The sequence below is a fragment of the Tachysurus fulvidraco genome, chromosome 4 (assembly GCF_022655615.1).
Source record: "Tachysurus fulvidraco isolate hzauxx_2018 chromosome 4, HZAU_PFXX_2.0, whole genome shotgun sequence".
NCBI lineage: Eukaryota > Metazoa > Chordata > Actinopteri > Siluriformes > Bagridae > Tachysurus > Tachysurus fulvidraco.
The window spans coordinates 21,394,507-21,414,856 of NC_062521.1; the positions used below are offsets into that span (position 1 = coordinate 21,394,507).

The 20,350-nt window shown below is 39.4% G+C and overlaps 1 protein-coding gene across 1 annotated transcript; it reads right to left on the reverse strand.

Annotated features, from left to right (window-relative positions):
- Positions 1–104: 104 nt before the first annotated feature.
- Positions 105–18,868, reverse strand: hk1 (hexokinase 1). The gene is made up of 18 exons (XM_027174934.2): positions 18,597–18,868; positions 16,131–16,293; positions 11,215–11,363; positions 10,967–11,086; positions 8,535–8,630; positions 8,283–8,382; positions 7,825–8,008; positions 7,562–7,717; positions 7,186–7,419; positions 6,002–6,306; positions 5,249–5,397; positions 4,070–4,189; positions 3,438–3,533; positions 3,154–3,253; positions 2,805–2,988; positions 1,686–1,841; positions 1,302–1,535; positions 105–1,213 (listed from the first exon to the last, which is right to left on the reverse strand). Exons 1-18 carry the CDS (start codon positions 18,657–18,659, stop codon positions 1,066–1,068), a joined length of 2,757 nt encoding a protein of 918 aa, XP_027030735.1. The 5' UTR covers positions 18,660–18,868; the 3' UTR covers positions 105–1,065.
- Between the last annotated feature and the right edge of the window lie 1,482 nt (positions 18,869–20,350).

Genomic DNA, 20,350 nt, shown 5'->3' on the forward strand with positions numbered 1-20,350 from the left:
AGAAACATTAAGTTCATTGAGGTAAGTGAAGTAATGCATTATATCTATCAGATATTTATTAATTACTTAATTAATTAATTGATTAAGAGACGCAAACCAAGTCGTGGTTCTTCAAAATAGTTTAATTATGTTCTTTTGTGTGACGTCTACATTTAAAAAATGAGTGGACACTAGACCATGTAAGGCATGCATTCATCATACTACTGCACAGGTTCATTCACAGTAACTACACAGGATCACACAAACACCCATTCAGAGTACACACAATGACATTTACTGGAGATTTGCACCATTCTATTTGCGTGATCTATTTGCGTATTTACACAGCACACAGCACACAGCACGCACACTCACGATTATCAACTACTTTCACACAAGCAATATTGTAATATGGTCTGATGTATCTGTTTCAGCTTAAAGCTGTGTTTTAGAAAGGGTCAGATTACAAAGGCAAAAATTCTCCATTCTCGTTTACCTCTTCAGGATTCGAGCTGTCACCACTTTAAAGTCAGCAAGCACTGCATCTTAAACTCACACCAATATATACAGACTTTGTGAGCCTCACACAGCCAGCTCAACGTTCAGGGCTTAATCCTGATTCCAGTGAAATGCTAACAGATTTAAATTTGACCATCAAACAACTTACAACGACTCAAACCCTGTCATAGCTTTAATACTCTGACAACACATTGGTCAAATACAAAAATAAAATAAATAATATCTTCCTTTATTTATATATTATTGATCTTACCACTGTGCCTCGAATAGCTTCCCTTTTGTTACTATACATCTAAAAATGATTACAGCAGAGTTAAAAAATCTTAGTATACTCAGCTATGAGGGATAAAACCCGTTCTTAAAACACAGACCTACGCTTAGACACTAACAGGGAGACACGGTGAATGGCTTACAGTTACAGTTAGTTCAAAATGGAGTGACAAGTGAAGTATGGAGGATCCCATGCTCTGGACTGAAAGTCCAGTAAAGCTCAGGTAGGGCTGCTAGGAAGAAGTGTTCAGCGCTCATTTAAAGCAAGAAGGGACTAGACTGTAATTCTGAACCTTCTCAGTTCTTTTGTTCTTGCTGACGTAGGCGACATCCGACAGCGGTGATCAGCGCAGCACCTTTTCCGCTTCCGTCTTCGGAGAGCAGGAAATTTACATTGCACTTGGGCGCCAGTTCCTTCACGGTCTGGTGCATTACCCGGGAGAAACTAAATACAACGGCAAAGAATTTTTAGTTTCATATGTAAAATATGCAAATAACCCAACACACTGCAACAAGCAGATCTGGTTACTCACTGTGGATGGAGTTTGTAGAGTGTACCGTCCACACCCACAGTGATGTCCAGATGATCTAATCCTCGGTTCTCTCTGATTTTGTCCACAACGGCAGCCATTCCCGCACCGCAAATCTGTGCGGCTCGGCGAGACACGACGCCACACACTTCTTTAACGATGATACTGTCGTCGCACGTGCTGTCCAGACCCAAGTGCTGCAGGATGGATCTGACTTGCAGTAGCGCCAGACGGTCACTAGAGGAGGACATTGACGCAAGGTTTACACAACAGCAAGGCAACCAACTACTACATAAGTACTACATAAGTTACATCGTACCTTACATGATACACAAGACTGCATACATGTCATTTATTACATTTTATGATAAGTCAAGTATATAATACCTCTCAATCTGGGACAGGAATTTGGTTTCAAAGATGCCCCTAGTCTTGAGAGTCTCTGAGATCTGTCCCCTGAACAGGAAGCCACGCTTTGTCAAATCGATGAGGATGTTTCGTACAATCTCACCCAGGTACATCCCACTGCACATCTTCTCATATCTGGAAACCAAATTCATCAAAAGTGTTAAGTCGAATTTAAATTTTATGTCACATACACAACCATACACAGTACGCCATGTAGCGAAAAGCTCTTTACGACTATTATATTAAAATAGCATAAAATTGTTAGTTAGTTAGCTAGTTAGTTAATTAGCTAGCGTATAGAAATACAGTGATGTGATGATATGAATGAATCAGTTTGAGCTGAGTATTGTTATTAAGTACTAACTGTGCAATATAAGCAAACTGATGTTCAGAAGAATGGACATTAATGTTTTATCAGCCATTACATCTAAAATGAGGGTAGAATAGTACTCGACATAGCCAAGAATTTCCTACATCCACCAAACTCAACAACCATTTCCAATCCAGTGACTATACACTGCTTTAGAAAGTTATCTGCTGTCACAAGGTTTGCTAAATCGCCGGACTAAAATAGAACCACACTATAAATTGGGTATCAGATATACACATTTCCATGAGACAGAAATGTAAATGAATTTAAAATCTTTAAAATTGTCTTGACTAACTTTTCTTCTTTCAGCTGTTCCCTGTTGCCACAGTGGATCATGTGGTCTGTGTATTAGATTTGGCACGAGTTTTACATCGGATGCCCTTCCTGACGTAACCCTCCCATTTGTATGGCACTGAGAGTTAACTTTTCAGTGACCGGGTTAGATCTCTGCCCGGGAATTGAACCCGGTCTGTGGCAATGAGAGCGCAGGATCCTGCCACTGGACCACCTGAGTTTTTTATTTCACCAGGGGGCAAAAAGAATTTCATTTCATTGGCGAGCTAAAAATATTGACACTGTATCTCAGAGCCTAAGGCTGAGACTATGACTAACTAACTAACTGTATCTATCTGTGTATTTGATTCCCTGATGCAAATCATTCATCATGATCATTCACCCCTTCTGCACGGATAGAGCAGATTCAGTATGTAATTTAAATAGAAAGGTACCTCTGTTTGCCAGGGTTGAGGGAGAGATCATCCACGTTTCGGTCGTACTGGGTCCTGATGTCATCCAGACAGCCGTTGTCTCCGAACGCACCCCACTCCATGTTCACACACATCCTGCCCTCATCTCCATCCACAGTCTCAATGTTCCTCATCTCTTCCATGTAACAGGCGTTACTTCCTGTTCCTGCAATCAAAAAAAACATAGTGGGGTTAATTTTGTCAGTAAATATAGTAGTTACATGCTGATAACAATTCCTAATAGAACAGATGGAATTCCTCTTTCTTTAGCGGAAAAGAATGAACTCATCACACGGATTTGAATGTTATATTATAAACCACGTTACTTTACCTGCGATAAGGCCGACCTCACATGTTGGTTCCTCGTAAGCACAAGTCATCATGGTTCCCACTGTGTCATTAACCACTGCCACGACATCCAGGTCAAACTCCTGTAGATATAATACATACACACAACCATTCGATACACCCATTTCATTAAAATTCTACAATACCCTAAGACCTGTACTAAAGTTGCCAAATATTTCCAAAAGTCACCATATTTAGAAAAAAATACTACCAATACTACCAAATACTAAATAATACCATGTAGAACATTGTGCAGCTGGAACTCACCTCTCTCCTTTTAATTCCCTCTCTTAAGAGATTGACTACATCTTCTCCTTCACAGTCTGTGGCCCTAAATCCCTTGGTCCAGTTTACCAAGATGCCCTGCATTATAAACAAAACTGTGAAATCAGCTCAGAATAACAATGATGTGTCCTTACGGAAAATAATAGATACCACCGAAGAGATAAACAATAAGCTAACCAAAAAGAATCTAAAAACTTTATAGAATGTGTCTAAACCCTTTACAAAGGGCCGGTGTGGGTGCAGGTTTTCATTCCAACCAAGCAGAAGCCAGAGTCTACTTAAAGCCAAGAACAACTGATTAAACAGGTGGAATCAGATGTGGCTTCTGCTTGATTGGAATAGAACCTGCACCCACACCGGCCCTTTACGGATAGGATTGGACACTGCTGCTGTAAAGGGTTTAGACACATTCTATACAGTTTTTAGATTCTTTTTGGTTAGCTTATTGTTAATCTCTTCGGTGGTATCTATTATTTCCATAGCCCTAGGATTGTCACAGAAATATTCGGGATAAGATCGGACACCCTTTGCTTTACAGGCTATGTTTGTAGAAAATGTGTTTCATACAGGAACAAATAAACCAAGGAGTCATTCTGGGATTGTAGGAAACTTACAGCATCAAGGCTGGTTTGTTTACAGGGGAAAGAGAAAGTGAAGCCCAAAGGAAGCCTTGTGTTCTTCATTCCCATGTAGTCCAAGAAGTCCGATATGCAGGAGACGATGTGATCAAAAAGCTACAAGAGATCAAGGCAGCATGTCATAAATCCATAAATCTGTTCACTTAAAGCAAATATTGTTTGCATGGTTTGGGTCTGATTGGTTTCCTTTAGAAGGGAAGCGTCACTGCAAATCAGTACAAAGTTCCCCTGACTGATCAACTAATACCTATAACGGTATAACGGTCTCTTCTGGATTGACGCCACCCCTATCCATAGAGCACGAGGGCGTACTGAATGGTTTGGTGAGGACATAAATTATGTAAATTGTACGCTATTCCCTTCAACGGGACCAGATCTAACCCCAAATTAAACATTTACTATTAATTAACTATGGAAGATTTTGGAGTGCTGTTTTAGGCTCAAACACCATCATCAAATTTTTAAATTCCCATTTGAAGGAATACCTTTTGAAAGGATGGTGTTTAATCACTATAGTACAGTTGAAGAGACTTAGGGACGTTTTACACCTGATCACTTCATGCGTTTTCTGTGATCCGATAGCTATCCGATCGTAAAAAGACCAGGTCTAAATGCCCTCCGAAACGTTTTCGAGACGGATATAAATGTGGACAGGTGTAAATGAATGTGGTTGTTCAAGCCACATACGTCAGCGCTATACTCCTCCCAAACAGAAGTACGTCACTCGCAAATGATCTTTCACCCAGGTGTCTCGTTCGGTCGTAAAACGCACTGCTGCCGCCAGCGAAAATGCATCAAACAGTAAATGCTGTTTTTTGTAGCATAACCAATATGTTGCTGTTTTTTGTAGCATAACGGAAATGAGGTAAAATATAATTGCATTTTGGGCGGGAGTAGAAAGATCGGATTGATGTCCGATTCGCCAAGACGCATTTATGTGCCTAATGTAAATGGAACAGTTTTAACAAATCAGATAGCTATCGGATCAGAGAAAACACATGAATTGACCAGGTGTAAAAAGGCCCAGAGAGAATCTGTGCCAAGGGAAATATAGCTGTTCTGCTGCCTGGATGTGATCAAATTTTATTTTTAATCAGTAATTCATTTGTTCATATATTTTAATTTCTTATTAGCATAGAAATAACTGCTCATCACCTCTTCTCCTGTTCCCTGCATCACCTCGATGGGAATGGCGTAGATTTTGTTATGCATCTCCACAGTCCGTCTCTTCCCACTGCGGATTTTCACTAGGAGCACCCTAAAGTTTGTGCCTCCAAGGTCCAAAGCCAAGAAATCTCCATTTTCTATAAGATACGGATACAACAGATATGAAGAAAATAACGTTTATAGATTAAAAAAAAACAAAAAACAACTGGGGAAAACTGGAGGAATGGTCTTGTGAGGGAAATGAAATGTGTGTGTGTGTGTGTGTGTGTGTGTGAGAGAGAGATCAGAAGTCATGTGATTTAGAAGGAGTTAACAAAAGTAGATTCTGTGGTGTGTCGACCCTGGTGGTTATGTTTGTAGCACGTGGTGTATTCTTGGGACTGCACGAAGATGACAGATGTACAGAACTGCCATACTGGCTTGGCTCCGTTTCAGAAACCTTTTGGCCTTAATCAGTGTCAGGTGTGGGGATTTGGGTTCTTAAAATAATGTCATGTCCCTGTATTGAGTTCACTCAGGATTACAGTGTGCAGCATTGCAGGAATAAAGAGCATTAAACGGGCAAGTGGGTGCAGGGCAGAAGAGACACCAGGACCGTATATTCGTCTAGTATGACATGATTACAAATCATTTTTGTGGCAAAATATTAGATATAAGCCATAAGACACAGCTACAGTAACAAACAGTAGCAATTCTGTGATTTTCAGTTCATGGCCCTGTGATTAAGGTACAGAATGTTACCTGTGCCATCTGGGGTGCTGCGCACGTACGTGGGCAGCATCTTCACTGTAGCTGTGCCATGGCTCTTCTTGCTCAGTCCGTACAGGATCTCCGTGTGCATCCTCTTCTTCACCTCTAGCAGCTGCTCTTTGCCAAGGCGGAACTCCGCCAGCGTCTCGGTGATCTGACGTGTCTGATCAGCCAATCTATAGGCCCAGGCTGTAACCAAGGCGGCGCCTTTGCCGCTGCCACTCTCCGAAAGCAGGAAGCGGACGTCACAGTCAGGCACCAGGCGCCGCACGGTCTTATGAAGGCGACGGGAATATCTGAGACAGACATAGAGAAGAGTGGCTCTGAATAAGATATATCAATTATGAAAGTCTTTCTGCTGTCCAGATCATCTGGACAACATTAGATATTATTTAGGGACAAGAGCAAATCAAATAAAAAGTGTAAAGATAAAGCAGAAAAATAGCAAGTATTTTCTGCACCATTTATGTAATGCATTTTAAGTTTCAACTCAAATATCTTAAATCGTGGTGTGGTTTAGTTTAAACAGTGCACTTCCTAAACAACTGTACTCTCTTCCGTTTCTTTTGTAAAGGTCATTAGTTCTCAAAGAGCTCTGCAGGGTTGGTGAACACGCTTTGAGCTATAGAAAGTTTGAACAATTTAAAATCTAATATATATATATATATATATATATGTGTCAAATCCAGTGTTGTTATCATTCAAACTAGGAAAATAACAATACCCATTTATGAGGTGACACTTTTTCACTATAACAAAAACAAATTATTGGTCCGACACTCCTAGGGAAGTCTTGTTATGGCTTATAACCTTTGTTGCGAAACCGAAACTCCCTGAGGGTTTAAAAAAACACCACGTGGTTCAGTGTGCCATCCAGTTCAGAAAGACTGCCAAGTGCTCTGGCCAAGCGTGCTTGATACTGAACGTGATGATATTACTGAGTAGACACCTGTTCAGGCAACTGAGTCTGATGAAAAGAAATAGTCCCGTTCTAAGCCCTGTAGAGTTCAGCCTGCCATGATATGTACTGTATGTTTTGCCTTATTGTTAGAATTTGCCTTATTCTAATATTGTGATTTTAGGAAGAGAGCGAATACATGGATTTACATAGATTTAAACCTAAAAATTCAGGAATCATAAAACCTCTTCAAAGCATCAAGGAAGTAAATCCTTACTGTGGGTGCATCTTGTAGAGAGAGCCATCGATGGCCACGGTCGTGCGGAGACGAGGGACATTCTTGTTGTCCTTCAGGCGAATCAGGATGGCTCCCAGTGCAGCGGCGACGAGATTGGCTGAGCGGAAAGAAACGATCGCACACACGTGCTGCACGGCGATGCAGTCGTCCGATGACGGCTCTACTCCCAGACGGGTCAAAACTTCTTTGGCTTTCGTCAATCCCTCTTTACTCCTGGAAAACAGGATGAACATCATTGATGATTATTACAGAAAAGAAGACAAAAGCACACCAACTGTTCAGTGAGTTTTTAAATTAGAACGTTTTTTTTCTTCTATTAAATATGATAGCTGAAAATGAGTGATCTAAGACTTACTTCTCAATAGCAGAAACATGCTTTGTTTCAATTTTGCCTTTGGTCAGTAGTTCTGGTGTGATGCGGCCTTCAAACAGCAGCCCCTCTTTGGCCATCTTCACTAGGATGAGCCTCACCAGCTCCCCTATGTACATTCCACTCACCATCTTCTCAAACCTAAGACAAGAGAGAGAGCTTTACTCGTACCGCTTATTTCCTTGTAAATCAATCCACTCGTCTCTCTCGTGTTATTTAACTTTATATTGTGGTGTTCTTTGACTTACAGCTGTTTGCCAGGGTTGAGAGATCCACGGTCGATATCACGATCGAACTCGGTGCGAATGTCCTCCAGCATGCCGTCATCCCCGAAGGCTCCCCACTCTGTGTTGATGCACATCCTGCCCTCGTCTCCTTCCACCAGGTCAATGTGTCTCATCTCCTCCATGTAGCATGCGTTAGTGCCCGTACCTGAGGGAAGACGGAAGAACAGCAACATGAGGCTTCCTTCTGTTCATCTGGCTTTTGCAGATCTGTGCTGATATGCTGAGAGAGCCATGCTGGACTGAGTAATAACAGATAAAAATGTGATCTGAGAAAACTCTTAAGAAACATCAGTCCATATCTGATGTGTTTATGGACAACGGGGTCATATAAAAAGGGCTTAAATTGTTGTGCTATGCAGCTGTGTACAACAATCACATAGAGACATCTGTAACGACGTCTCTACCGATCTTTCTCTTACCAATGATCATCCCAACTTCACAGCGCTGGTCATCGAAGCCGCAGGTCATCATGGTTCCCACAGTGTCATTGACCACCGCCATGATATCAGCTTCGTAGTCCTGGAAACAGTATATTTTCTTTTAAACCTACAGCACAGCTGGCTTAGCGCATGTTCGTTTTCACTCAGGACAAGTCAACCATACAGTACCTGGCATACTGAGCCTAAACAGGATAACTCTATGCTGACTAATATAATGTTAACAAAACTCACCCCTCGCTTTTTAATGGCTTTGTTCAGAAGCTTCACCACATCCATCCCTTCTACACCACTGGCTTTGAACCGCTTTGTCCAGGTCAGCAAAACAGCCTAAAATAGGAAATTTAATTAGCACACACTCTTAAATAGCTCAGTATCAGGACTTTGCTTGGACGTTATCTGGCAGAACATTAGGGGAAGTTCCCGGCAGCGTATTAATGTTACGTCTGTTGCTCGTCTTTACTCACCTGTTCCTAATTGTATAAAGTGCCACGCCTATTTTTATCCTCCGCGTTGCATGTAGCCTTGTGGAATCCTTGTCTTTTCTTGGTATGTGTTATTTTATGTACACAGTTGGTATTTTTAGTGTTCGATTTGAAGTATTCTGTTCCTAGTTCTCATGTTTTTTGTTGATAAACTGTGTTTGTTTGGTTATCCCTGCTTTTGGGCCTGGTTTTATCCTCACCATGGCTATTGCCATTACTGACATTACTCCGCCACTTACAGACCCAGACCCTCACCGTGATCCTCCCTGCCCCTGGCTGCTGTCTCCTGGTTATGTAAAGCAGGTCAGGTGTGAGCGACATGCCCTGTGCATTCTGACAGATCATATCAATACTTCACTTTCCCACCTGGATCTCTTCTTGTGAAACTGAGCTCAGGCACGCATGTGTGTAACTTAACGAGATCTCGATGGGATTTCTTCAGTCAGATTCAAACGAAATAAAAGCTACAGCAGTTTAGTTAGCTCGGAGAAACGCTCGACTAGGATAATAAAAGTACATGGATTAAACATGAAACTGGAGGGCAAATGAACTGCAAGTAACCTTAGATTTACATGAAACTTTAGATTTGTCGAACAAGCGTGTGTGTGTGATTTGTATCCCATTTTGAACCTATACATGCTCTGAGACTTGACAAAAAATGTCATATCTATTAACCCCTAGAGGTCTGATGCCTTTTTTAAAGAGTTGTTTGACATGCCATGAACATTGTTCTTATTCCAGTTACCATTATAGCTATACCGTTACAGCATATTAATGGCAAACCCAAACCCAAGTTCTGCTACAATAATATACGTGTAATATATATTATCGTATGTAAAAATCATAATATCTAATATAATATATTAGCAGCATGCATGTATGATAAAAAATCAAGTTTAAATGTGTTCAGTGTAAAATAAAATGGAAATAATTTGAGATGTTGAGACGGGTCCATTAAACACATATTTAAGTATATTTTCAGGGCTGTTTTATGAGACCTGTGTTACAACATTATTATGAAAACCATCCTGTTCAGTAATTTACATAAAACAATACACTGATTATAATTTGTTTTACACTTTTGGTTTAAGAAAGGCTGTAAGCGAGGGATTGTCAACAGCCATGAATAGTGATGTAGTATCACACTTGGGGACACAATGACCGGCCCCTAATGGGTCTATCAAAGTGGAATGCCACTGCGGAGGGTGTTTAGCACATTATGCGCAGATCATTACTGTCTGCATAGTGCACACTGTAAATGGGCAGTCGTGGCCTAATGGTTAGAGAGTCTGACTTGTAACCCGAAGGTTGTGGGTTCGAGTCTCGGGCCGGCCACGAGAGGCGCCCATGAGCAAGGCACCGAATCCCCCCCAACTGCTCCCCGGGTGCCGCAGCATAAATGGCTGCCCACTGCTCTGGGTGTGTGTTCACGGTGTGTGTGTGTTCACTGCTGTGTGTGTGCACTTTGGATGGGTTAAATGCAGAGAACGAATTCTGAGTATGGGTCACCGTACTTAGCCGTATGTCACATCACATCACATTACAAATGGGTGTGTGTCTACATGAACGCTAATGAGCTGAGAAAAACAGTACCTGTCAGTCATTTTTATGCATATCACACAAACAGAGAAAATTTATTTTCATTTTAAATCAGTCCATTTTAAAATACACATCGCAAGGTTTCTACAGACATATTTCTCGTTTCTGTGCAACGGTGGAACGTTAGGTTTCGTTTCATTTTTACAACATGCTCCAGAGTAAAATTCACAGAGCTAGAGGCAGCAGAAAGCTGAAGTATTTTAACTACACGAAAATGAAATCAAAGAGCTCCTGAATGTGAAGACTACAGACTCATAAGGGTTAAAACAGAAGCACCAAACCTATTATACCTTGTTGTTAGATGGGTAGCTTTGCTTAGGTTTCTTGTAGAATTAACTAATTACTGATTGACACACAAATTGGCAAAAAAAAAAAAAAGCCCTAAGAACTTTGGTGGATTTCTGATAAGAGAACTGAGTAAAAAAGAATATGATTCTTATATAGTTATGCAACAGTGTTCAGAACAAGGGAGAAAATTAAATATTTACTAGTTTCTAATAATGAATGGACTGCAACCCATCAGGTCAAGTATCATCACAACATTAAAAGTAAAACTAAAAAGAATTTGGCTCTATCTTTTACCTCATCCAGTTTGGTTTGAGCACAAGGGAAAGAGAAGGTGAATCCCACGGGAAGTTTCTTATCCTTGATCTTTTGCTTTTCCATAAAGTCTCCCAGACATTCGGCAACATGGTCAAATAGCTGCAGAAGACACACACAGAGGGTAAAACCCACAACACGTCCTTTTTAAATAAACAAACCCAAACACACATTGTCCCATTTGTCTGATACTATACAGTAAGGACAGACGACAGAGAAATGATGCATACCCGTGTTCCACTGCCATGTATGATATCTTCTGGAGTATCATAGTTCTGACTCTCCATCTGCACTGTTTGTTTCTTTTCATGTGAAACTTTCACTCGCAGGATTCGGAAATTAGAGCCTCCAAGATCCAGAGCGATGAAATCCCCCTTCTCTGTAATGTGGATCGGAAAATGTAAAAATGTGAGTACAGGAAAATGTAAACCATATCATTAGTTAGCTGCGTCCTGATGATCAGAGATAATAAAGAAAAGGACTCTCGTACATCTCTGTCTTTATGACTAGTGGTGTTATTCAGGAAATGCACTCCCAATGGAAGGCTAAATGATTAATGATTTGAGGTGTTGGCTATGCAGAGTTACAAAATCACAGCATTCTGTGGCAGGACTTAAGAAAGCACTAAACCTCTTGGCTATAAACTGATGCTTAAACAATGACAGTAAAACTGTGACTAATGCAACTGTCCGAACTCAAAAGAACAGCTGACAGAAATATTAGTGCAGGAATGTCTGAATGTTCTTGCTCAGTTCCTTCTCAGAGATGCTTAGTGTGCCCAGACTTTCAATAGTATTTGTGCAGTACCTGTTGCTAAGCAACAACAAAAATCGGTGTTACCAGCTGGTTTGGCTTTTCTTCACACTGGATGTTGAGTTTCTTGGAGCTTGAAGATGACTGTGCTTATTTAAGTCATATCATTAATAAGTGTTTTCTCTGAACAACTTTTATTGGACATCTGTTACGTAATGGATTTCTATTCCCATTTCTGTGTACTGTAATGTTAGAAAGCGACAGAAATACCATGAGTGTGTGTGGAGGGATGAAAAAGGTTAACCACTAGGCACTGCATCATGAAAATATGATCTTTACTATGTGAAATTATGTCACAATATTTAGACTGGCGGTTTCTGTTTTCTTAAAGCTTCATGTTAAATTATTTATTTTTGTATACACAAGTATTTGGCTGAACTGGTGGCCAAGGGTTACATATCTAAGTATTTAAAAGTATATACATTTATATAAATCATTCAAGTCATATGTAAAACTATATCATTGTAACGTGCACGGCCAGGTAAACGTGGGTCACTCCTGGATCTCTCCGCCTGAGGCTTGTCCGCCCATGGTAAAAAGAGACCAGATCTGAATGTGAGGATCCAGTACGCTCGATACTATTATTACAAAAACATAGACTAAATAACTACATGAACCATAACATACAGGAAACCATAACTAACATAACAATCCTGGCAACGTGAACATGAAGCGCAAATGACATACAAACAGTGACCACCCCGAGACCTGGACAGACATATATAACACACTTAGTCACAAACTAACAAGCTACAGGTGACAAGACGGAAACAAGGTAAGGGCGTGGCACCACAATAATAACCAATAAGAGGAGACCTGCCAGCACTCCCTCCAGTGGTCTAGCTGGGGACCGACAGATCTCCTGACAATAAGCATATAAAAGACATGATTCTCAGCATGTCTTGTATTAAAGCCCCAAACAGAAACACACATTCAAAATAACTGCTTTAGCCTTTGAGTAAGTCAAAGTAGAGTTGACTCTGAAGTAAAAGCACTACGTCATTTCCTGTCCAGTGTCACCCAAATGAGGACGGGTTCTCTTCTGAGCATGGTTCCTCTCAAGTTTTCTTCCTCACATCATCTCAGGGAGTCTTTCCTTGCCGCCGTCACCACTGGCTTGCTCATTAGGGATAGGGATAGATATATAGTATTTTAAATTTATATTTTTAAATAAATTTTAAACTTAATAGGAAAATGTATGTATTATTTTATTTATTTTAATATAATAAATAAACAATAAATGTATATTATTATTATTATTATTATTATTATTATTATTATTATTATTATTATTATTATATATTTATTTCTTTTTCTCTCTCTTCTGTTTCTATACTTCTGTAAAGCTGCTTTGAGAAAATGTGAATTGTTAAAAGTGCTATACAAATAAATACATATATATATTATAAGTATTAAACATCAGAAACTATTTCTGTTCCACAACCACACTAAACAGTCACTTAGGGTCTTTTACAGCTTAATAAATTATGTCTTGGGATACAACAGAATAGCAGTGACAGCAAAGTCGCTGGCTGTTCTTACATTGCTCTTCTGGTGTGAATGAGTCCTTGTAGTGACATATCATATCTTGTAGTGTTCAGAATAGACTTTGTCACCAAGCACGTGGATGACACCTTCACTTACTATGTCTTGTTTGGGTTGTGCTCTTTTTTAATCCCTTGGTCTAAAGTGGAATTGAACCAGTGATATCAGCCAAACATTAGACATCCTGGAATACTTTTATTCATTCTCTGTACCGAAATCTCACGCTGATAATGAAGTGTAAATGAATCAGTGGAATGCAAACCAAGGTCCAAGTGTGTGAAACATAGGATCTGAAATTGTGCTCTCACTCTCTTGTTCACTATTTACTAAAGAGACTGTTCTGCAGACACATTATACAGGGCAGCAGTAAGGGAAACAAAGTGTCCCTTGTAACATGTTACTGTGTCCTGCTGTTACAAACAGAATTCGAACATGATAAGTTATCGAGTAACTAAACAACATAAAATACAGATGAAATAAAATGTTACTTCTCTAGTAAACAAACTAATAAGAAATACCAAAATTCCTATATCGGCTGTGAATAAGCTGTACACTGGATTTAAAGTGCATGGTGGTTAATAATATCGCAAAATATATTGTGTCCACTGAGAGTTTTAAACTACAAAACATTACAAAATGGTGGCACCCCAATTAATGTGTTACACAGTGAATAGGGAACGAGTTCAGACATAAGAATAGACTCCTGCAGGAGCCATACTTGGCCTTTACAATGGCCTAATCATCATACTTTACTATTAGACTCACATGCTTTTAGTTTACTGCTACCTGATATCACAAGGGACCCTCGGTCTATAAAAAGAAAGTGAATGACCGTGAATGCGTTCATATGTCAAGCATCTATTGTTCATATCTTGATATCTCCACTCCAAATAGCCTCCTAATACAGAGAGTATGTGGGAGCCTCATAAATACCCAGGTAGTTGTACTACTGTAAATATAGTATTGTATACAGTGGTAAACAGTCTGCTATACCTTCGTTACGCAGTAAAGATTTCCTTTACACCATCATATGTTCAGTTCTTCAATCCATTCTAAAGTAGCACCAGCTCAGTGTTGCTTGTGATGCATGAGACCTATACAGGTGTCTTAAAGTCTACACAAACATTGTGTTATTGTATGTATTATAGTATGCATCATAGCATTTAATACAGTTTATCAGCATTATGAGTGCTTTTGAGGAGACTGTATTTGCACTTTTATGTGACTGCCATATAAAATGATTGGAAATTCAAAATAAACTTGTAGAAGAAGAAGCCTTTATTTTGTCACATATACATTACAGGACAGTGACATTCTTTCTTCACATATCCCAACTTGGAAGTTAGGGTCAGAGCACAGGGTCAGCCATGATACGGCACCCTTGAAGCAGACAGGGTTAAGGGCCTTGCTCAAGGGCCCAACAGTGGCAGTTTGGCGGTGCTGGGGCTTGAACCACAAACCCTCCAATCAACAACATGGAGCCTTAACCACTTGAGCCACCACTTAATGAGGAGGTAGAGGCTAAAGGAATTGCATGGAATTGCACTTTAAATTCCTAATGATACTTGAAAGTAAATAAAGAGTTTTTACTGTAAATTATTGGTTTATCTGGATTTAATTTTGGATTAACATTTAAACTAATATATATTAATTATTAATTATACATATACTTATTAATTATACATATATATATATATATATTAATTATCACACTGAACATATAAACATGTTTAATTGTTAAAGGCTAAGAACGATCAGAAGCATGTACTCATACCAGTATGAAATAAAGTCTGTCTGCATGCATGAGCAGCATAAACATTATGTGTCACTCTTTGTCTTAGTAGTTTACAATAACAGCTATACTTGCTCAGCCAGTTTTCCCAACAGCCGAAATTCTCCCAGGAAAAAAAGGAAATGTTTATACAACAAGTGTAAAGAAAGGGTCTTGGGCACCTTGGCATCATAATGAATCATTTTATTCTATGTCCCCGTTATCAGTCAAGCTGTAACACATAATTGCTACAAATTGTGCTGCGAAATTCATCAACTGAATGAAGAAGTTATGAGTTAAGGGCCTTGCTCAAGGGCACAGCAGTAGCTGATACTTGATACTTATATATACAAAAGAAGTGTCAGTAGCTTGAAAGTCATGGGATTTGAACTTCCATTCAGTTGTCCAACATCTTACACACTGAGCCACACTAGGTTCTAGCTTATACTGATGAGCTGTTTGGTCTACTCTAGAAAATCAGTTAGTATGCCTACAAATGCCTTTTGTCCTTGGTCCTCAAAAATCAATTAGGGTTAATCATTACATCTGATAGCATATCATATCATAGCATGTATTTAACATATGGTTTTACATATTGTTTATAATTGAAATCCATGCTCCATTTATTTATACAGGAAGAGGATGGCAGCAGTGTAGTGTACACTCATTCATTTACTCATATGCATGTTATTAAAGGGTTATTCACTACATGACCTAATGCTTGTGGACACATGATCATCACACCCATAAGTGGGTCTTTCCAAAACTGTTGCTATAAAAGTTTTGTTAAATTTCCTTTTTTTGTATGCGGTAGTGTTACATTTTCCCTAAGAGACCCAGGCGAACATGTGTGCTCAAAGACTCAAAGGCTGAATGACCACAAAAGCACATATAGATATAGTCAGGAGTCCACAAGCTTTTGGCCATATAGTGTATGAAGATAATACTTAATGTAATGTAATAATTGTCTATCTGTGAATTTTTATGTGATATTTTTATTTATGTGAAAACTCTCACCTGAACCATCAGGAATGGACCTGACGAAGGTGGGCAGCATCTTGACGGCGGCTGTGGCGTTGGTGTCACGGCTCAGCCCTTTCACGAGCTCTCTTCGGAAACGGGCCATGATGTCTCGCAGCGTCTCATCAGAGAAGCGCATGGAGTACAGGTACTTATCAATCTATCACAGGAAACAGGATAAAAGCAAGTGGGTTGTTATATTATTAATTATTATTAATAATTATATATTATTAAAAATATAATATTAATTATTACATTGTCATGATATTAAGTGATAATTGTATTTTAGTACCATTTTAGACCTTCCAACTGATACAAAGCATAAATCAGTATATACTATATATAATAATACATAAATACATATTTGTGTGTATATATACATAAAAATCTTCTGGCATTGCATGGTATTCTGAAAAAGCACCCATGTCGGCTTGTAGGTTATGCTAAACTTAAAAATGATTCAATGAATTTAATCTGTTTTGTTCTAAAATGATCTCTAGACACTTCTTAGTTGTTCTAACATCTTTTCACCATAGTGAGATATCTAATGGTAGCCCATCATGTAGGCAGTTGGCCTCACATCTCACAAACAGATGACACTTGAGACAAGCAGCATTGCGTCTCACAGCGTAGAGATGAACCGAAAGGACAATCAGACACTAAAAACTAATGAAAATTTATTCTACAAATTGTTGGAATATATAAATTAAGTACATATAAATTACATTCATGTAATGATTTAGTAGATCCTTTGGAATCAGCCAACTTGATTGTGCTGATTCATGTTACCTTTGTGTGTTGTAGTAATAGGGATTTCTCTGTCTTGGTTGCTATGGGGGACTCAGGCAGGGTTCTGCGTGTTAGGTCATTGGAGATAAATGTGATTTTGTGGGTTCGGAAAATCCGTATTTTATAAAATGGCACGCCTGTTTGAAAGACAGCCAGGTCAGGCCTGTAATTTTCAGCTTGTTCAAACATATTTAGATAGGACAGTGTGTAAAGTGAGCTGTTGCGCAAGTACAGCGTTTTCAAACTAACATGGAAAAAAGGCATTAAAATGAGCGATCACCGAATAAAAGTAAACAAATTCTACTATACAACATTTAGAAAAAAAACAAACACTACCAAGTCTACTTTGCATGCTAAGACTGGACTAGAATTCTGCAACACCACACTAACCCTATTGTATGCAGGAAATGCAATAAATAATTTAAAATGTTCTCTCTCTCTCTCTCTCTCTCTCTCTCTCTCTCTCTCACTCACTCACTCACTCACTCACTCACTCACTCTCTCTGTTTTATTTGAGGACAAATATTGATAAAGGTCACACTGCTACCTTGGTGCAACATCCATCATTTGCAAGCACGTGCATAATTTATATTGATTTCTAATTTAAATTTAATGGGGCTGTAATTATTATGAGAAGAACAGTTTCTTCGCCTAGACGTCTGTGAAAAAGAAATGCCAGATATTATGTTGTAATAAAAAAATGAGAGAGAAGATGGTGGCACCCTGGTGGTCAGAAGCTAAGAGTGGACTTTCCTGCAGCTAGTCACGTTCATCCTGCCTGTTGTCATGGTAACCTCGGATCCTTTAGCCAGTTACCTCTGTAATTAGCATTACTGAGTGTATATACAGTATATATACATATACATATATAACAATATAAAATATTTTCCTTTTTTTTGGGGGGGGGGTTTAAAACTAACCCTTCATCATTGTCACACCTACTTTAGTTTAAGTTCATTCGATAGAGGATGTGAGTCACATTGCGTTTGCTAATTTATCGTCTAACAAACAAACAAACAAACAAACAAACGACGTCTTGTTGTTTGTGCAAACAAAATGTAATCTTATATATCTTCTAGAGACAAATATCAAATTTCTCCCAAGCCGCCAAACGTTTATCGGTCGTCACAGTTAACAAACTGTAACATGTAGTGAAGAAAAGACGGATTAAATAGTAATGTTTGGGTTCTTTGCTAGTGCTTCACTACAAAACTAGCCTCGCTTCAGATTAGCATACTATTCCCTTGAGGCTACACAGTGTGTTAGGGGGAAGGAGAGAGCGACATTCTGCTGAAATTCAATACTCCAAATGAGGGAGGAGGGGGTTAGTGTTCCTCATTCCCTACATAGCAAACTATACAGCGACGATAGAGATGGAAAACAGCCAGCACGGTCGCCATCTAAACTCATTGACATCCACATCCTTATTTCAAGGACAATGCAGCACAGGGCCGTGATCAGTGATGTTCCTGTGTGTCGCTACCCACGTAACGCTCTCAAACGTCATCGTCACGTAGCATCAGACGTAGAGAAAGATGTACGTGAGGCAGAGCGCATCTCAGCACTCACACACGCACGCACGCACGCACACACACACACACACACACCCCAAATCTCACTTGGGTGTCAGATGATGCCACATGTCTTACAGGTCCCCACGTTACAGACACTCACCTTTTTGACCTGGTCATCCTTCAGCTCAGTGAAGTAGTAGGCCAGAAGCTGTGCTGCTATCATCCTGCTCCACTATTGTAGGGAAAACAAAAATGGAAGAGGAAGTGAAGGTCCTTTAACAACGAGGTGTTCTGTGGCTCAGTGGAAACTGGTTTAAATGCTAAAAGCCGGCATGTAGACTTCGTTTTAAGTGTAATATCTGTATTCTCTTTCTCCTCTCAGCGTGTAATGAGCTTAGAGGAGATGCAGCACAAGGCTGGGATGGGGACTGGGGGTAAAAGCCCTGCCTACTTCCTGCATTGCTATTGGCTAAACTTGAAGTGCAGACCACAGTCTCCACCCATTTATTTCCTTCTCTGGAACTCACACTCTCCCCCTCCCTTTCTTTCTCACTCTCCTTCCTTCATCTACTTCCTTCTCTTCTCTTCCTGATCTACCTCTCTCTTACCGGAGGAGGGACGGGGAAAGTCACGTAGTGCACATTCATGGTACGTCATTGGTTAGAAGAATCTGATGGAGCATTATCAACCTTCAAGCTCCATCCTGCAAGCTCTCCTCCATGCAGTGAAGGACAAGCCTGTTGGAGGTTATTAGAGGCGAGCCTTCAACAAATTCTGCACCTTCTGTTCAGTAACACTATCTATGGCAACACAAGCCATATCAGTGAACGGTTGTTTCTTCTTGAATCTTATAAACCAACTTTACAAGTGTGATGCACCGAATACTAGAGTGTAAAGATCATGTTACTCCTGTCCAAAGGTTAAGAAGAAAGGCAAATAACAGCTGCTATTTAAAAACAAGAGAACGAGGCTTGCTTGAGATGAAGCTTGTTCCCAGAAAGGAGCACACAAAAAGAAAAGCAGGAGCAGCTGCCAGCTATCACACCAAACATGCTCAAAAATGACCAATATTATCTTACGTTTTAGAGAATTATCTTATTATATTATATTACATTTACATCCTTATTGTCCTTACATCCCTTATTTACATCCCTTACATTTACATCCCTTATTGACGCCCTTATCCAGTCTCTACCATTGGATACATTAACTCTGGTTCACTAGGTTACAGACTTAAGATACCATGAGTTTAAAACACTTGAAAGATTTTTTAAAAAAAAATTAATATGTACATAAACACACACACACACACACACACACACACACACACACACACACACACACACACACACACACACACACACACACACACACACATACATACATACACATGTACATACATATATACATACAGGTACATACATATATACATGCATACACACATACATGCATACAGGTACATACCTGTACATACAACAAACAGGGAGGAAGTGCTAGTTGAAGTGTGAAACGCCTATTATCGCCACATACTGTAATGCAAAATGTATTAAAAGTCTTATCAAAAAGGTGAAAACCAAAATTTTAATAGTAAAGTTTATGGTTCACAATTTAAAAATACTGATTATATTTATAGCCCAGGAGAAGCGCACTTGTAATAAGATGAGAAAGATTATCTCATTGTCGTTGTCTCATGTCGTTAGTCTCATTAATTCCTTATTTTTTTGGTCATTTGCCTTTAGAGATAATGTTAGCAAGGTCTATTTTTTAGCATATAGAGGCTATGGCTAACCCCACATTTACACACATCTTACCAAACAGTATCATATTAATTTCCCATTCCTATTGTTACCCTAATAAGCTCCTGGCATTAATTCCACAGGGCAGTTCTTTGATATTCCTGTTCTTTCTGTTTTA

What these genes read in the sequence shown, in the direction of transcription:
- hk1 (XM_027174934.2), bottom strand. Translation starts at nt 18,659, where the DNA reads ATGATAGCAGCACAGCTTCTGGCCTACTACTTCACTGAGCTGAAGGAT. An exon ending in CTCTACAAGATGCACCCACA is followed by an intron (nt 6,307 to 7,185) that starts GTAAGGATTTAC and finishes TGTCTGTCTCAG; the next exon opens with ATATTCCCGTCGCCTTCATA. An exon ending in TTCCTGTCCCAGATTGAGAG is followed by an intron (nt 1,536 to 1,685) that starts GTATTATATACT and finishes GTCCTCCTCTAG; the next exon opens with TGACCGTCTGGCGCTACTGC.